Source organism: Nerophis lumbriciformis, linkage group LG16 (genome assembly GCF_033978685.3).
Source record: "Nerophis lumbriciformis linkage group LG16, RoL_Nlum_v2.1, whole genome shotgun sequence".
NCBI lineage: Eukaryota > Metazoa > Chordata > Actinopteri > Syngnathiformes > Syngnathidae > Nerophis > Nerophis lumbriciformis.
Window position 1 is genome coordinate 23,991,550 of NC_084563.2, and position 19,280 is coordinate 24,010,829.

At 37.6% G+C, this 19,280-nt stretch overlaps 2 protein-coding genes across 5 annotated transcripts in view; one reads left to right on the forward strand and one right to left on the reverse strand.

Annotated features, from left to right (window-relative positions):
- Positions 1 to 1,112: 1,112 nt before the first annotated feature.
- Positions 1,113 to 18,306, reverse strand: LOC133617107 (potassium voltage-gated channel protein eag-like). Its single transcript, XM_061976832.1, has 3 exons — positions 18,104 to 18,306; positions 2,681 to 2,876; positions 1,113 to 1,343 (listed from the first exon to the last, which is right to left on the reverse strand). The coding sequence occupies exons 1-3, from the start codon at positions 18,116 to 18,118 to the stop codon at positions 1,264 to 1,266; spliced, it is 291 nt and encodes a 96-aa protein (XP_061832816.1). The 5' UTR covers positions 18,119 to 18,306; the 3' UTR covers positions 1,113 to 1,263.
- b4galt7 (xylosylprotein beta 1,4-galactosyltransferase, polypeptide 7 (galactosyltransferase I)) overlaps positions 3,762 to 19,280 on the forward strand; it is a 29,128-nt gene continuing 13,609 nt past the window's right edge. For 2 of the 4 annotated variants that reach the window (XM_061976830.2, XM_061976831.2), the window contains exon 1: positions 3,762 to 3,881. In XM_061976830.2, coding sequence (XP_061832814.1) covers positions 3,862 to 3,881 — 20 coding nt within the window. In that variant the 5' untranslated portion in view covers positions 3,762 to 3,861. Of the gene's footprint in view, positions 3,882 to 3,921; positions 4,366 to 19,280 lie in introns of those variants that run through there. The other 2 variants (XM_061976827.2, XM_061976828.2) reach the window with 1 other exon arrangement.

Sequence of the window (19,280 nt, forward strand, 5' to 3'; positions counted from 1 at the left end):
GGAGATTTCAAGTTCCAACAGGACTTGGCGCCTGCACACAGCGCAAAATCTACCCGTGCCTGGTTTACGGACCATGGTATTTCTGTTCTAAATTGGCCCGCCAACTCCCCTGACCTTAGCCCCATAGAAAATCTGTGGGGTATTGTGAAAAGGAAGATGCCGAATGCCAGACCCAAAAACGCAGAAGAGTTGAAGGCCACTATCAGAGCAACCTGGGCTCTCATAACACCTGAGCAGTGCCAGAAACTCATCGACTCCATGCCACGCCGCATTAACGCAGTAATTGAAGCAAAAGGAGCTCCAACCAAGTATTGAGTATTGTACATGCTCATATTTTTCATTTTCATACTTTTCAGTTGGCCAACATTTCTAAAAATCCCTTTTTTGTATTAGCCTTAAGTAATATTCTAATTTTGTGACACACGGAATTTTGGATTTTCATTTGTTGCCACTTCAAATCATCAAAATTAAATGAAATAAACATTTGAATGCATCAGTCTGTGTGCAATGAATAAATATAATGTACAAGTTACACCTTTTGAATGCAATTACTGAAATAAATCAAGTTTTTCAAAATATTCTAATTTACTGGCTTTTACCTGTATATAAAACTATCCTGTCGTTGCAACAATTTGGCTTTTTTAAAATTATTTAAAAAAAATTTTTTAATACAAACCTTTATTTATAAATTTCAACATTTACAAACAGTTGAAAATAATAATCAAAGTAAGTACAAAAAAAGTACAAAAAAAGTACAAAACAGTACAAAAACTGTACAAAACAGCGCCAGAGGGTTGTAAATTCAAAGTAACTAAAATAGAATGCAAAATATATACCTGTATGTATAATAAACAAAGTGCTCACACCTTTTTTTTTTTAAATTAACCTTTATTTATAAATTTCAACATTTACAAACAGTTGAAAATAATAATCAAAGTAAGTACAAAAACAGTACAAAACAGTACAAAAACAGTACAAAGCAGCGCCAAGGGGTTGTAAATTCAAAGTAACTAAAATAGAATACAATATATATATATATATATATATATATATATATATATATATATATATATATATATATATACTGTATGTATATAATAAACAAAGTGTAAAGTCATAGGCTCACTCAATTTCAGTAAATAACTTAAATTCCATTTTTTAACCTTGTGCGACTGAGCAGCAGATACGTGACGTAGAATGGGCGGGGACAACTGACGTGACCAGGAAGTGTCCCGGATGCTAGACTGTCCCAATTCATATCGCTCAAGCCACTGCTGGGGGACTCTCGCTAGGACCCACACTTTGTAGACCGCATAGGATGTGTCCTTCGAAGGATGCAGACCCTGAATTGGGACAAAGCTAATATTTCTGTGCTGACATAAAATGTGCCCCCCCTCTATTTTCTTTAATTGATATACTGACATCATGTGTTTTATTCTGTAGATACTTAGCATCATCAACAACAAAACTTGTGAAGTTGGACTCGTGTTATTAATCGCATAAAAAGTATACATAATATGTCAGACCTCATGTCAGACACATTAAAACAAAAATCTCCAAAAGCCTCTCAATTATAAACAAAGCAAAACTATACCTCAATGAAAATGCACTCCGTACTCTATACTACACCTTGGTACTCCCATTCCTTACATACTGTGTTGAAGTATGGGGGAATACTTACCACAACACAATTCATCCTCTGATCATAATACAGAAAAGAGCAGTGCGGATCATTCACAACGTTGGGTATTTAGAACATACTCATAATCTGTTTATGCAATCAAAGTTGCTCAAATTTGATGACCTTGTTAAATATAATACATTAATAATCTTATATAAAGCATTTAAGAAATTATTGCCGCCTAATCTACAACGTTTTTTTATAAGACGAGTGCAGGCTCATAACTTGAGAGGCTTTGGATATTTCTTATTGCCAAGAGCTCAAACCACTCGTAAACGTTTTTGTGTGTCTGTATGCGGAGTAAAACTATGGAACAAACTGGACTTACAACCCAAGCAATGCCAAACTATTAATCGATTTAAACTATTATACAAACATGGGGTCTGGTTCAAATATAGAGATGAGTGTCTTTAATTTGACCTGCTGCTATACTCTGTCTCAAAGTGTTAACATGTGCTCAATGTTTCCTTACCATTATTGCTATGTTGTCTATTACCATTATTGCCATGTTGTCTATTACCATTGTTGCTATATTCAATATTCCTACATTGTTGATATAAATTATTGTTACAGTGTAATAATTATTGTTACCTGTGGTAATGCCACTATGATACAACATCTGTATTATAATCCTTGAACAAAGTAAGAGTGAAACTCATGTGAATAATCACTGAATGGAGAACTGGGGGTGGGATTAAATAAATTATCTTCTTCCCACTCACTTTCAAGCAAAACTGAACAATCATACATTACATACTCATACTAGCCAACCCTCCCGAATTTTCCGGGAGACTCTCGAAATTCAGCGCCTCTCCCGAAAACCTCCCAAGACAAATATTCTCCCGAAAATCTCCCAATTTTCAGCCGGAGCTGGAGGCCACACCCCCTCCAGCTCCATGCGGACCTGAGTGAGGACAGCCTTTTTTCACGTGCGCTTTCCCACGATATAAACAGCGTGCCTGCCCAATCACGTTATTCCATACGTGGCGTTCGGCATACCGCCGATGAGCATGGTGCAGTTGGAGAAGATCTTCTTGGCGTCCGTGTTGGCGCACACGTTGCCAAAGCCGACGCTGGTCAGGCTGCTGAGGGTGAAACAAAAGGGCGGCGATGTACGAGCTGCGCACCGACGGGCCGCCGACCGTGTTGTTGACGTAGAGCATCTCCAGGCGTTTGCCCAGCTCATGGAGCCATCCTTGGGGAAGAGACGGGAGGACAACAGGGTGACAAGAACTAAATCATCCAGACTAGAGATACATTGTATTATTATGTTTATCTTACCTAAAAATAAATATATTTATTAATAAAAAATAAATAAATAAATAAATACATTTTTACTTTATTTTGCTAAAAACATCAAAATTAATTGTATTTTTATTTGTATTTTTTCTGACTACTTATTACATCCAGCCATAGAATTATACATTAAAATAAAAATATTGGAAATAATTAATTTTAAATGATCATGATGATTCATTTAAAATGACCATATTTAGTTATTAAAATATTTGCTTGTTTATCAACAACTTTAGCATTGTATTCATTACATTTTGAAGCTCTCAGAAGCCAAGTTATGTTATATTCCTTAAGATTTATTTATGCAAGTATGAAGTATCAATGATCTAAACACAGTTTATGTATATATATATATATATATATATATATATATATATATATATATATATATATATATATATATATATATATATATATATATAGGTATATGAAATACTTGACTTGGTGAATTCTGTAAATATACTCCTCCCCTTTTAACCACGCCCCCGACCACGCCCCCCATCACCCTTCCACCTCCCGAAATCGGAGGTCTCAAGGTTGGCAAGTATGCATACATTACCTTTTACACTATATTAACTTTGTACTTCTTTATGTCATTGCCTGAAATAAATAAATTAATGAATAATAAATGAATATTTATAATCATTGACATCGCTAATAACACGGAAGTGCTGCCGCTGTCTGAACGAGCCACAAAGCTCCGCCCCCATGCGCGCTCCCGCGGTAGGGATACAAATATTCCAGGGAGAGAGAATTTCGCACGACACCGGAGAAAAACTCCCGACATCTAACCTTTTAAAATCATTAAATTGAAAAAAATAATCTGGACTGCAGGAAACGCGTGACACAAGCAATAATTGTTTGGGGAAAATGCTGCCCTGGACATGGCCAAGGGTTTAAAGAGGTAGGAACTTTGATTCCGCGTCCACTTTGTTCCTATTCGAACCCGTACACGTTGGACCTGTTATCGCCGGATGTTTTCTTAATGTGAAATTATTCTTGGGGGAAAAAAATGCCTGGTTGTGTGTATGTCTTCAAACTGCTGGTCCGTGTCGGTTCACACCTTTAAAAAGCGGTCGGTGCGTGGCGCTGTCACGGCGACTCACGTCTCGCTTTTTAGCCTGAAGCTAGCGCGTTAGCATAGCTAGGTGCAGGTATGCTAGCATGCTACGTGTACACACCGGGCAGCTTCCTGAAAAACTACATTTTTAATCTTGTCACTTTTTGCTGATTCTTGGCCAAGTCCATGGAGTCATTTAGTCCATTGATGCCACAATGGTAAACATTTGAAAGAAAGCAAAGCACAGCCACTGTTAGATGAATGACTTTTAAAACATGATGTTCTCGTCGAGAAGAAAGCCTGTGCTCTACTTCAAGGAGGAGAGAAGGTGAGAACATTTTTAAATTATGGATAACTTTTGCTTTTATTTATTTTAATGAAAACTGAAGTCAGTCCTTGTTGGTTTTCCAAGAAATGAGTCATCACAAAAAGTTGTTCAACAAGAAGTGAGGGCTGAGTGAGTGAAAGACTGAGTTGATTAATGAATTAGTGTACAGCTCTGGTAATGGGTACATTCGCACCCACCTGCACAAATGTACTTCAACATGGAACAATCAAAATAAATATGACTTTTTTTGTTTACTAGGGCATGCATATATAATATGCATTAGTTTGACCATTTAAAATCAACGATAATAAAAAGGAGATGCTTGGAAATAGCATAAAAATGCCCCAACAACTTGGAAAAATGCGATTCATAGCGTTATTTTTTGGTGTAACCATCATGAGCGTTCTGTTCAGGTATATTTCTTTTATATTTTGATAAATCATCATATTTATGTATTACTAAATTTAAATCGGTATTGATCAATCTTTAATCCAGGGGTCACCAACGCGGTGCCCGCGGGCACCAGGTAGCCCGTAAGGACCAGATGAGTAGCCCGCTGGCCTGTTCTAAAAATAGCTCAATTAGCAGCACTTACCAGTGAGCTGCCTCTATTTTTAAAATTGTATTTATTTACTAGCAAGCTGGTCTCGCTTTCAATTCTAAGAGAAACAAAACTCAAATAGAATTTGAAAATCCAAGAAAATATTTCAAAGACTTGGTCTTCACTAACTGACAAAGAAACAGATAACAGATTTGGTGTCCAGTTCAAAGTGTGACATGATTTATTTAAACATTTGAGAATTGACTTTTGTATTTTAAATGAGTTATTATTTGTACAAACATGGTGCAAAGTAATTCATGATTTGTTAAAAAATGTTAGTGGCTAGCTAGTTAAAATGGGATATTGTGATTTCACAAGACTGTCTTAGAAGTGATCATTTGAAAATGTTCAATTTGAAAAATGTGCACTTAGAGAAAATATAAAAAATAAAGTGTTGCATATTGATATTTATCTGTTTATATATATATTTATTGTGAGAAATCATTAAGATGATCAGTGTTTCCACAAAGATAAATATAATTAATTATTAATAATAACAAAGAGTTAAAGGTAAATTGAGCAAATTGGCTATTTCTGGCAATTTATTTGAGTGTGTATCAAACTGGTAGCCCTTCGCATTAATCAGTACCCGAGAAGTAGCTCTTGGTTTCAAAAAGGTTGGTGACCCCTGCTTTAAGCTGTGTGTATTTGATTTCAGTTCGCTTTTGACATCTTATTTAGAATTGTAGTTGAAACTTTTACAACCTTGTGTTGCGCTCATGATGGCGTAACCAAACTAGATTTCATTTAATAATCTTATTTTGAATATTTATTCCCTTTTTTACATTTAGTATATTTAAATATTCATTTATAAACATTGAATACATTTCAAATATCAATAAAATGCAATTGCCTTCAACTTATAGGGTAATGTTTAGTTACACCAAGTCATGAGCGTAACACTAAGATTCATCACTTTGACTTGTAATATCTCTAATTCTGGTGGTGTTTTATGCTTTTTTCTTTTTGGAACATGTACCATACATATAATACAATAAAGTCCCATATAAAATTATGTTTCTAGCAATACTTTAATTTTGCTTTTGAAAGTAACACTCCAATGTCATTAGTAGAGCTGTACACATTAGCATGTTGATAAAACAAAGGTTGAGGTGAGCCTGCTTGTCATGTTTGCTTGCTGTGTGCTGCTAACATCTTTTTTCACCAAGTATCACTTTAGACAACACTTCGCTCCCCAAGTACCATCATAAGGGCCGACATTAAAACGCAGTAACGTAGTAGGCTTAAGTAATCATAAAAAACACGGCAGAGGTTTTATATCCATCCATCCTTTTTCTACCGCTTGTCCCGTTCGGGGTCGCGGGGGGTGCTGGAGCCTATCTCAGCTGCATTCGGGCGGAAGGCGGGGTACACCCTGGACAAGTCGCCACCTCATCACAGGGCCAACACAGATAGACAACATTCACACTCACATTCACTTATTTAACACGTGTATTTGATATGTTTGGCCACTGTAACATAATAGTTTGAACAGCAACACTGTTTATCAATTAGTAAGGGTGTAACGGTACGTGTATTTGTATTGAACCGTTTCGGTACGGGGGTTTCGGTTCGGTTTGGAGGTGTACCGAATGGGTTTCCACATGGACATATTAAGTAGCGTACCGCACGTTGTGTAAACAATGCACACCGAGGCACAGCACACGGCATGTTAGCAGCGACGGGGCTATGACAACAAAGCGAAAGCGGTTTGTCGACATTGTTCAGCAGCAGTAGGGTATGCTTCTGGCAACACGTCAAAAACATGGGAACCCATTTGAAGCAGCACCAGCCCCAAGTGAACATCTCTTCAACGAAGAGAAAGACGAGCGTCGTGCATACACCGCATTCAAGCAGCCTCTCCTCGGCGAGTCAGGCAGGGCTAAAGCAATAACAAATGCCGTTGGTGTTTTTATAGCAGCAGATTTAGATTAGATAGATTTATTGGTCCCCGTGGGGAAATTCATTTTCACTGCCGTACATTTAAACAATAGACATTACTAGGGATGTCCCGATCCGATATTTGGATCGGCTCGGCTGCCGATATTTGCCAAAAATTGCGTATCGGCAAGGCATAGGAAAATGCCGATCCAGGTCCAGTTTAAAAAAAAACTCCGGTCCGTGTTTTCCAACGCACTTATTTAAATAATACATTCCACTTTTCTGCTGCTCCGTAATTTCCGTTCCGCATTTTCCAGCACACCTTCAACACATCCACATGTCTGTGAATTCTCACACAGTTGCTTTTAGCTGCTGGCATTACACGACAGGCTCTTCTCACTCTTTCCTGTGTCTCCCTCTCACAGACAGCGAGCGCACCTTCTTACACACGTCACATACTGTCACGTCATACGTCACATACGTATACGTCCTCCCCGAGCAGAGAGGTAGCAGCATGGCTAACGTTAGCTGTGATGCTAGCGCAGCCGTGCGAGCAACGCTCCCTCTAAGGTGCTCGCCTGTGCAATTGCGCACTGTTTAAACGTCCTCTGCGCATAGCAAATCTATGCCACGCACAAAATCTAATAAAAAAATAAGCGCATAACAATTTTCGACACACGGACACGACAGAGAAAACAGTTTTCGTCATCATTGTTCAAATATTGTGACGTCTGTCGAGGCGCTTATCTCCATTCGGTGCCACACGTCCACACCATCAAAATGCCGAGGCAAAAATTTTCACATCAACACCGTATGGAAAAATTAGTCATTTTTTTAGTTGTGATTTCCTCCTCTGCATGAAAGTTTAAAAGTAGCATATATTAATGCAGTATGAAGAAGAATGTTTTAATGTAGACATGCAAGCCTTGAAAGAAAATTTTGAAAATCAAGACTACATTTCCTGCAAATGGGTGCATTTCTACCCTATATTTTAACTTTAGATTTATTCTCATATCAAACTCTGACACTTACATCCGGCGCCCCCCTCCACACCCTGGATTATAAATAATGTAAATAATTCAATGTGATTATCTTGTGTGATGACTGTATTATGATCATAGTATATATCTGTATCATGAATCAATTAAGTGGACCCCGACTTAAACAAGTTGAAAAACTTATTGGGGTGTTAATATGTACTTCACTGTGCAACCTACTAATAAAAGTCTCAATCAATCAAAACACATAGAATCATCATACTGCTGTGATTATATGCATCAAGTGTTCATTCAAGGCTAAGGCAAAATATCGAGATATATATTGTGTATCGCAATATGGCCTTAAAATATCGCAATATTAAAAAAAGGCCATATCGCCCAGCCCTAGTTCAATGATGCCATTTCTGTTTGTCATGTATAATTTTGTCTATTTTGTGTTTATCCTTGAATAAACAGGCCAGTTTCTTGTTACTAAAACCCTTTTCAACATGATTCTGACAACTAAGTAGGCTAAATAACTTTAAACTTTAATACATGCTCGGATAGGCCAGTATCGGTCAGTATCGGTATCGGTCAGTATCGGTATCGGATCGAAAATGCAAAAACAATATCGGTATCGGATCGGAAGTGCAAAAACCTGGATCGGGACATCCCTAGACATTACACATCACATAACAAAAAGACATCATACATGACAAACACATTTATGGGCTTGTCAGACAGGTCGGCCGGGCCTGCTGTTAAGGGCGGCTATAGCTGCAGGGATCAGGCTGTTCCTGAGGCGGGCCCTTCGGAATTTGATGGTTCTGTACCTGCGCCCTGATGGTAGTGGGATGATGTATTGGTGTAGTGCAGCGTTTCTCAAAGTGTGGGGCGCGCCCCACTGGTGGGGAATAGAGACATGACAGGTGGGGCGCGAGGAACGGGAGGAAATTTCACTTTAAAATGTTTTTTTTATTATTATATTCTTAGATTATTTTTTTTACTATGCTTTCATTTTCTATACACACTGTAAATCACTTTGTGATTCTGTCTGTGAAATCCGCTATATAAATAAATGGAAATTACCGGTACTTATTTTTACTGTAGGCTTTATATTTCTCGGTACGAGCGAAAGTTTGACAGACATAGCAACAGTAACTAATGGGGGCGGGGCTAAGCGGAACAAATTTTCGCGCAGATGGGTAGCAGGCTAATGTGTGGATCACAATTACACAAATATATACATTTGTGACTCGCACCTCAAAGGTTGTCGAGCCAGAGCCAGCGCCTGCAGAGAAACAAAATCAAAAATCTGACGGGCACACTGTGTCATTCACCGGTAAGCACTCGCGTCAAGGCAGCTCAGCCCCGAACTCAATGAGGTTTTAACAGATGTGAGCGCGGTAAATTAGATCAAAACACGACCACTGAAAGCGCGACTGTTCTCTGCACTGTGTGAGGAAATGGGAGCTGATCATACAGCCGTGCTGTTTCACAGTGAAGCAAGGTGGCTCTCCCAGGGAAAAGTGCTGTCACTTGCCCTGTCTTGCCAAATGCATAGCTCCTCCTTTTTTTTTTTGCGAAGATTGCAAAGTGGCACTTTTATTTGATTTATTATTAAACTTGATGCAAGTTATTTGATTTATTATTGAACTTGATGCAAGTTATAACACTTTTGTTTTATTTATTATTGAACTTGATGCAAGTTATAACACTTTTTTGATTTATTATTGAACGTGAGCAAGTTATAACACTTTTTTTGATTTATTATTGAACTTGATGCAAGTTATAACACTTTTATTTGATTTATTATTGAACTTGATGCAAGTTATAACACTTTTATTTGATTTATTATTGAACTTGATGCAAGTTATAACACTTTTTTTGATTTATTATTGAACGTGATGCAAGTTATAACACTTTTTTAAATTTATTTTTGAACTTGATGCAAGTTATAACACTTTTTTTGATTTATTATTGAACTTGATGCAAGTTATTTGATTTATTATTGAACTTGATGCAAGTTATAACACTTATTTGATTTATTATTGAACTTGATGCAAGTTATAACACTTTTTTTGATTTATTATTGAACGTGATGCAAGTTATAACACTTTTTTTGATTTATTATTGAACTTGATGCAAGTTATAACACTTTTGTTTTATTTATTAAACTTGATGGAAGTTATTTTATTTATTATTGAACTTGATGCAAGTTATACCACAGCTGCACAGTTATTTTATTTATTATTGAACTTGATGTTATTTTATGTTATTGAGCTTGAACGTATACAACTTGATGTTCAATAAATTTGAAAATGTTAAAGCTTGGCATTAGCGCTCTGTTTGGGTGATGGGGGCAGGTGGGGCTTGAAAATTCCCTCTTGTCCAAAGTGGGGGATGACAAAAAAAGTTTGAGAACCACTGGTGTAGTGGGTGAGTGATATCCTGGACTATTGTGTTTGCCAGTCGAGTGATGGACCTGTGGTTTAAATCTGAAATGTTGGGTGTTATTATGGCCGAGGATTTTAGCTGCTATGTTTGTAATGCGTGTGAGTTTGGTCCGGTTGGTCACAGAAAGCATGGTGAAAGACGATATTGCATTAAAAACTAGATTTTGACCCACTTCTTCTTTCTGCAGACAATGTGGATAAACTGATTTTTCTGGCAAAAAACATGAAGATTGAGTGAAAGTCACCAGGGTTAAAGGCTGGGGGGGGGGAGAAAAGTTAATCTTAGGCTGTGTTGACTTGAAACTGTTTAATGTTACACTTTTTATATGTAGAAGAAAACTTTTGTCATTTTATTTAATTTGAGCAACAACTTGAGGCAGCTTAATGTTGTGAAAAACTTATTCAGGTGTTACCATTGAGTGGTCAATTGTACGGAATATGTACTGTACTGTGCAATCTACTAATAAAAGTCTCAATCAATCAAAAAAACACTTATGTAGAAAGGGTTTGTTAAGAAACCATTCTGAGCCTTATCTTATTTAGTTGGTTTTTTTATATATGTTGACCACATTAAGCCTGGCAATGGACCCTGTGTGTATATGTATGTTATTATTATCCTTAGCATTCATGATTGCCTGCTGTTGCACTGATCAGCCTAGGCTCACATCCATCACACACAGAGCTATTTCTATTTTTGGGCAGAATTATTATAGTGTTCCCAATGTTAAAAGGATAAAGCCATTGTTTACAAATTTAGTAAATAAATAACCAAAAAATGTATATTTTGTTGTTTTCTTACTGTACCGAAAATTAACCGAACCGTGACCTCTAAACCGAGGTACGTACCGAACCGAAATTTTTGTGTACCGTTACACCCTTATCAATTAGTGTTGTCCCAAATAAAAACGCGGCAGAGGTTTTATTTAACACGTGTATTTAATATGTTTGGCCACTGTAACATAACAGTTTGAACAGCAACACTGTGTTGGTACCGGTACCAAAATTATTTCCAAACTTTTTCGGTAGTTTTCGGTACTTTTCTAAATAAAGGGTACCACAAAAAATTGCATTATTGGCTTTATTTTAACAAAAGATCTTACGGTACATTAAACATATGTTTCTTATTGCAAGTTAGTCCTTAAATAAAATAGTGAACATACAAGACAACTTGCCTTTTAGTAGTAAGTAAACAAACAAAGGCTCCTAATTTAGTCTGCTGACATATGCAGTAACATATTGTCATTTATCATTCTATTATTTTGTCAACATTATTAAAGGCCTACTGAAACCCAATACTACCGACCACGCAGTCTGATAGTTTATATATCAATGATGAAATCTTAACATTGCAACAAATTTCGCGCGAAATATCCTGCTGAAAACGTCTAGGTATGATGACGCCTGCGCGTGACGTCACTGATTGTAGAGGACATTTTGGGACAGCATGGTGGCCAGCTATTAAGTCGTCTGTTTTCATGGCAAAATTCCACAGTATTCTGGACATCTGTGTTGGTGAATCTTTTGCAATTTGTTCAATGAACAATGGAGACAGCAAAGAAGAAAGCTGTAGGTGGGAAGCGGTGTATTGCGGCAGGTGTTGTGCCGAATAACGCACCCCTGCCGTAGAATGCACCCCCTGACTGTTGTGCCGGATAACACAGCCGGTGTTTCATTTTTTACATTCCCGAAAGATGACAGTCAAGCTTTACCATTGGCCTGTGGAGAACTGGGACAACAGAGACTCTTACCAGGAGGACTTTGAGTTGGATACGTAGACGCGGTACCGCGAGTACGCATGCAGCTGCGGCTTCCAAACATTTGATCACTTGCCCGTACGTGCGTGCCGCTATGTGCATATCACGTACGTAACTTTGGGGACTTTGGGGAAATACAGTGGGGCAAAAAAGTATTTAGTCAGCCACGATTGTGCAAGTTCTCCCACTTAAAATGATGACAGAGGTCTGTAATTTTCATCATAGGTACACTTCAACTGTGAGAGACAGAATGTGGAAAAAAAATCCAGGAATTCACATTGTAGGAATTTTAAAGAATTTATTTGTAAATTATGGTGGAAAATAAGTATTTGGTCACTTCAAACAAGGAAGATCTCTGGCTCTCACAGACCTGTAACTTCTTCTTTAAGAAGCTCTTCTGTCCTCCACTTGTTACCTGTATTAATGGCACCTGTTTGAACTGGTTATCTGTATAAAAGACACCTGTCCACAGCCTCAAACAGTCAGACTCCAAACTCCACTATGGCCAAGACCAAAGAGCTGTCGAAGGACATCAGGAAAAGAATTGTAGACCTGCACCAGACTGTGAAGAGTGAATCTACAATAGGCAAGCAGCTTGGTGTGAAAAAATCAACTGTGGGAGCAATTATCAGAAAATGGAAGACATACAAGACCGATGATAATCTCCCTCGATCTGGGGCTCCACGCAAGATCTCATCCCGTGGGGTCAAAATGATCATCAGAACGGTGAGCAAAAATCCCAGAACCACACGGGGGGACCTGGTGAATGACCTTCAGAGAGCTGGGACCAAAGTAACAAAGGTTACCATCAGTAACACACTACGCCGACAGGGAATCAAATCCTGCAGTGCCAGACGTGTCCCCCTGCTTAAGCCAGTGCATGTCCAGGCCCGTCTGAAGTTTGCCAGAGAGCACATGGATGATACAGCAGAGGATTGGGAGAATGTCATGTGGTCAGATGAAACCAAAATAGAACTTTTTGGTATAAACTCAACTCGTTGTGTTTGGAGGAAGAAGAATACTGAGTTGCATCCCAAGAACACCATACCTACTGTGAAGCATGGGGGTGGAAACATCATGCTTTGGGGCTGTTTTTCTGCTAAGGGGATAGGCCGACTGATCCGTGTTAAGGAAAGAATGAACGGGGCCATGTATCGTGAGATTTTGAGCCAAAACCTCCTTTCATCAGTGAGAGCTTTGAAGATGAAACGTGGCTGGGTCTTCCAGCATGACAATGATCCCAAACACAACGCCCGGGCAACGAAGGAGTGGCTCCGTAAGAAGCATTTGAAAGTCCTGGAGTGGCCTAGCCAGTCTCCAGACCTCAACCCCATAGAAAATCTGTGGAGGGAGTTGAAAGTCTGTGTTGCTCGGCGACAGCCCCAAAACATCACTGCTCTCGAGAAGATCTGCATGGAGGAATGGGCCAAAATACCAGCTACTGTGTGTGCAAACCTGGTAAAGACCTATAGTAATCGTTTGACCTCTGTTATTGCCAACAAAGGTTATATTACAAAGTATTGAGTTGAATTTTTGTTATTGACCAAATACTTATTTGCCACCATAATTTACAAATAAATTCTTTAAAAATCCTACAATGTGAATTCCTGGATTTTTTTTTCTCCCATTCTGTCTCTCACAGTTGAAGTGTACCTATGTTGAAAATTACAGACCTCTGTCATCATTTTAAGTGGGAGAACTTGCACAATCGGTGGCTGACTAAATACTTTTTTGCCCCACTGTATATGTGCTGTATGAACTTTGGGGAGGTGAACGGTACTTTGGGCTGTGGGATTTAGTGTGTTGTGCAGGTGTTTGAGTTGTATCGGCGGGTTATATGGACGGGAGGGGGGAGGTGTTTGTTTAGCGGGATTAATTTGTGGCATATTAAATATAAGCCTGGTTGTGTTGTGGCTAACAGAGTATATATATGTTTTGTGTTTATTTACTGTTTTAGTCATTCCCGGCTGAATATCAGGACCCACCCGCCTCTCACAGCATCTTCCCTATCTGAATCGCTCCCATTGCCCTCTATTCCTTTACTCTCACTTTCCTCATCCACGAATCTTTCATCCTCGCTCAAATTAATGGGGAAATCGTCGCTTTCTCGGTCCAAATCGCTCTCGCTGCTGGTGGCCATGATTGTAAACAATGTGCGGATGTGAGGAGCTCCACAACCTGTGACGTCACGCGCATATCGTCTGCTACTTCCGGTACAGGCAGGGCTTATTTATCAACGACCAAAAGTTGCAAACTTTATCGTCGATGTTCTCTACTAAATCCTTTCAGCAAAAATATGGCAATATCGCGAAATTATCAAGTATGACACATAGAATGGACCTGCTATCCCCGTTTGAATAAGAAAATCGCATTTCAGTAGGCCTTTAAGGACAAGTGGTAGAAAATGAATTATTAATCTACTTGTTCATTTACTGTTAATATCAGGTTACTTTCTCTTTTAACATGTTAAACCGGTACTTTTCAGAGACGGTATAGTACCGAATATGATTCATTAGTATCGCGGTACTATACTAATACCGGTATACCGTACAACCCTTCTTTGAATATAGGAAAATAAAACACTGTACTTTAAGTGCTTCCTTGGCGCGCCACTAGATGGAGTCCGCGTACACCACAGTTTATGAATCACTGTCATCGATGATCTGCTAACTTTTTGGATTTCACAGCTAAAATAAATAACATCCTCATCATTATAGAACAGGGGTGTCCAAACATTTTCCATATGTAAATAGAAAACCCAAAACCAGTGAAGTTGGCACGTTGTGTAATTCGTAAATAAAAACAGAATACAATGATTTGCAAATCCTTTTCAACCTATATTCAAATGAATGGACTGCAAAAACAAGATATTTAATGTTCGAACTGAGAAACCTTGTTATTTTTTGCAAATATTAGCTCATTTGGAATTTGTTTCCTGCAACATGTTTCAAAAAAGCTGGCACAAGTGGCAAAAAGACTGAGAAAATTGAGGAATGCTCATCAAAAACTTATTTGGAACATCTCACAGGTGAACAGGCTAATTGGGAACGGGTGGTTGCCATGATTGGGTATAAAAGCAGCTTCCATGAAATGCTCAGTCATTCACAAACAAGGATGGGACGAGGGTCACCACTTTGTGAACAAATGCGTGAGCAAATTGTTTTAAGAACAACATTTCTCAACCAGCTATTGCAAGGAATTTAGGGCTTTCACCATCTACGGTCCGTAATATCATCAAAGGGCTCAGAGAATCTGGAGAAATCACTGCACGTAACATTGAATGCCCGTGACTTTGGATCCCTCCGGCGGTCCTGCATCAGAAAGCGACATCAGTGTGTAAAGGATATCACCACATGGGCTCAGGAACACTTCAGAAAACCACTGTCAGTAACTACAGTTTATCGCTACATCTGTAAGTCCAAGTTAAAAGTCTATTATGCAAAGCGAAAGCCATTTATCAACAACACCCAGAAACGCCGCCGGCTTTGCTGGGCCCAAGCTCAACTAAGATGGACTGATGCAAAGTGGAAAAGTGTTCTGTGGTCTGACGAGTTCACGTTTCAAACTGTTTTGGAAACAGTGGACGTCGTGTCCTCCGGAACAAAGAGGAAAAGAACCATCCAGATTGTTCTAGGTGCAAAGTTCAAAAGCCAGCATCTGTGATGGTATGGGGGTTATTTAGTGCCCAAGGCATGGGTAACTTACACATCTGTGAAGGCGCCATTAATGCTGAAAGGTACATACAGGTTTTGGAGAAACATATGTTGCCATCCAAGCAACGTTGTCATGGACGCCCCTGCTCATTTCAGCAAGACATTGCCAAGCCACGTGTTACAACAGCATGGGCTCATAGTAAAAGAGTGCGGGTACTAGACTGGCCTGCCTGTACTCCAGACCTGTCTCCCATTGAAAATGTGTGGCGCATTATGAAGCCTAAAATACGACAACGGAGACCCCTTGACTGTTGAACAACTTAAGCTGTACATCAAGCAAGAATGGGAAAGAATTCCACCTGAGAAGCTTAAAAAATTGGTCTCCTCTGTTCCCAAATGTTTACTGAGTGTTGTTATAAGGAAAAGCCATGTAACACAGTGGTAAAAAATGCTCCTGTGACAACTTTTTTGCAATGTGTTGCTGCAATTAAATTCTAAGTTCATGATTATTTGCAAAAAAATTATTAAGTTTCTCAGTTGGAAAATTAAATATCTTGTCTTTGCAGTCTATTGAATTGAATATAAGTTGAAAAGGATTTGCAAATCATTGTATTCTGTTTTTATTTACCATTTACACAACATGCCAACTTCACTGGTTTTGGGTTTTGTATTTAAAAAATATATATAAATTTACCGTTCATGGTCCCTTCAAGTTTGGTCCCGGGACACAGAAGGGCCTCTCTCATAAAAATGTTTTTAAAAAAAAAATAATAATAATTTTTAAAAGTTCATTTTATATCTCATAATGTTTACTCATCCCTCCATCTTGACAGAAAAAAAACACAAATGTAGAACTTTTTGCAAAGATGCAAAGATTAATAATTGGAGCCTTAAAAAGATCAATAATTCATAATGTTGATTTTAATTTATTATGAATTTTTGAGCAATGACAGTTTAAAAAAAATATAAATTAAAAAAATCCCACTAAAATTCTTGGCAATCCAAAAGGTCCCCCACTCACAATTTTTTTGAAAATAAGTTATATATTATTATGTATTATATAATCTATCAACATTTACATCTCTAGATTAATTTCAGATCTACCCATTAAGTACAGGTTTTAATAGTTTTTTTTAAAAGTCATAAAAATGGGGTCCCACAGTAAATTTTTGCGTCCCATTTTTTTGTAACCGTTTTGAAAACAAGTGGTAAATGTATGCATTATCCTCTTATATCTCACATTTTATATTGTGTTTAGAGAAAAGGTTGTCATAAACGTTACCTAATTAATTAAAAAAAAATGTTTTTATGTAAATGTATTCAGTTATAAACATTCATTCAATTTCTTCTTTCCTTCATGGATCTAAACTTTACCGCTGCTGGTATTTTTTTTCTATATTTTTTGTTTAATAAGTTGTAGGTGTATTTATTTCAGTATAAAAGTGTAAAAAATGTTTTGCTTCGGTCATGAAATGATGATAATGGTGTGCCAGGGCATACATACATGAGTTATTTAATGCTTAAATATCTAGAGTCCTCATCCACTTCACATCTATCCGTCAATTCTAAGTTTTGTTTTTTTGTTTGTTTGTTTTCTGCCCTTTTTGTCGAACATTTTGTTTTTTTATGGCAAACACAAAAAATATGCAAAATCTTCCACAAAAATATTTTTCAAAGTGGAATATTTGATGTGAAGTAATCAGAGCTTTGGATAGGTTAATAATTCATGAAACATTTTTTATTTTGATTCAATATTATCTTTTGAGCAATGACAAGTTTTAAAGAAAAAAAAACAGCTTTGTTTTATTAGTCAACATTGCAACTTTTTCTAAATTATAATTCATCTGTAAGCTTTTGTATTCCACTTTTGTTATGTTTTTGTTTATTTTAATAATATTTTTAGAATGTCTATTGGGCCTTTAAAACATTAGCTGCGGGCCACAAATGGCCTCCGGGTCACATTTTTGACAACCCTGCTATAGATAATAAAAAAAGTTTATCTGATAAGTCTATGGATAAAAGGCAAAGCCTGGCGAAGCATGCACGTTTATCATAACGCACAGTCAGCATCTCTGCTTCAGTAAACAATGACGGCGATGTCAGCGATGCGAGCAACACTTGCTAACTTGTCAGCCACTTCTCCAAGAGACTCCTTTTGAACACTCTTCGCACATTAACACTTCAAAAGGCACATATTTTCCCCGTTTGTTGACCTGCAAAGTATGTTTATGAGGTGGAGGAGTCTGGTCGGGTGCTGGTTTGCTTGAAGCTAACAGCTAGCCTGTCTCCATCCTCGGACGATGTCGACACAGCGGGAGATAAAAGTGACGTTTCCATGGATTCACAAAGACTGAAACAAGTCATTTACTGGGGAAATGGCACAGGATGAAGTTAAAAAGGTTGACCTTACACTCACCTTTGTGTTTACCATGAAGTCTTTCTTTTGACAGCTCCTCGCGGTAAAGTTGTCCGAGTGCAAACTGAGGCCGTATTTGTCATTGATAAAACTCTCGGTGAATCAAAATTTAAGAAATTGTACCGGAAAGTTCATTACGTCTTCAAAGTAATGAACTTTCCGGTACAAGAATAAAATCAAATCTGCGTCCCGGGGACGCACGGACTTCCGGAAATGCGTGTCTTTTCTGATTTCATTGCGTAAAAAGACACAAAAAGTGTGTTACCGCCAACAGTGTATGTATATATATACATGTATGTATGTACGCACGTATGTCTATATATTAAGGGTGTAACGGTACACAAAAATTTTGGTTCGGTACGTACCTCGGTTTAGAGGTCGCGGTTTGGTTAATTTTCGGTACAGTAAGAAAAAAACAAAATATACATTTTCTGGTTATTTATTTACCAAAATTTGTAAACAATGGCTTTATCCTTTTAACGAGAGATGCCGATTAAAATGTAATATCGGAAATTATTGGTATCGTTTTTTTTATTATCGGTATGAATTTTTTTTATTTTTTTTATTAAATCAACATAAAAAACACAAGATACACTTACAATTAGTGCACCAACCCAAAAAACCTTCCTCCCCCATTTACACTCATTCATACTCATTCACACAAAAGGGTTGTTTCTTTCTGTTATTAATATTGTGGTTCCTACATTATATATCAATACAGTCTGCAAGGGATACAGTCCGTAAGCACACATGATTGTGTGTGCTGCTGGTCCACTAATAGTACTAACCTTTAACCGTTAATTTTATTAATTTTCATTAATTACTAGTTTCTATGTAACTGTTTTTATATTGTTTTACTTTCTTTTTTATTCAAGAAAATGGTTTTAATTTATTTATCTTATTTTATTTTATTAATTTTTTTTTAAAGTACCTTATCTTTACCATACTTGGTTGTCCAAATTAGGCATAATAATGTGTTAATTCCACGACTGTATATATCGGTTGATATCAGTATCGGTTGATATCGGTTGATATCGGTATCGGTAATTAAAGAGTTGGACAATATCGGATATTGGCAAAAAGCCATAATCGGACATGCCTACTTTTAACATAACAATAACATACATATACACACAGGGTTGATTGCCAGGGTTAATGCAGTCAACATATATAAAAC

Excerpts from the sequence above, each read along its gene's own strand:
- LOC133617107 (XM_061976832.1), bottom strand. Across the intron at positions 1,344-2,680 it reads CTGCACCATGCTCATCGGCG|GGTCTGCATCCTTCGAAGGA; the intron begins GTATGCCGAACG and ends GTCCCAATTCAG.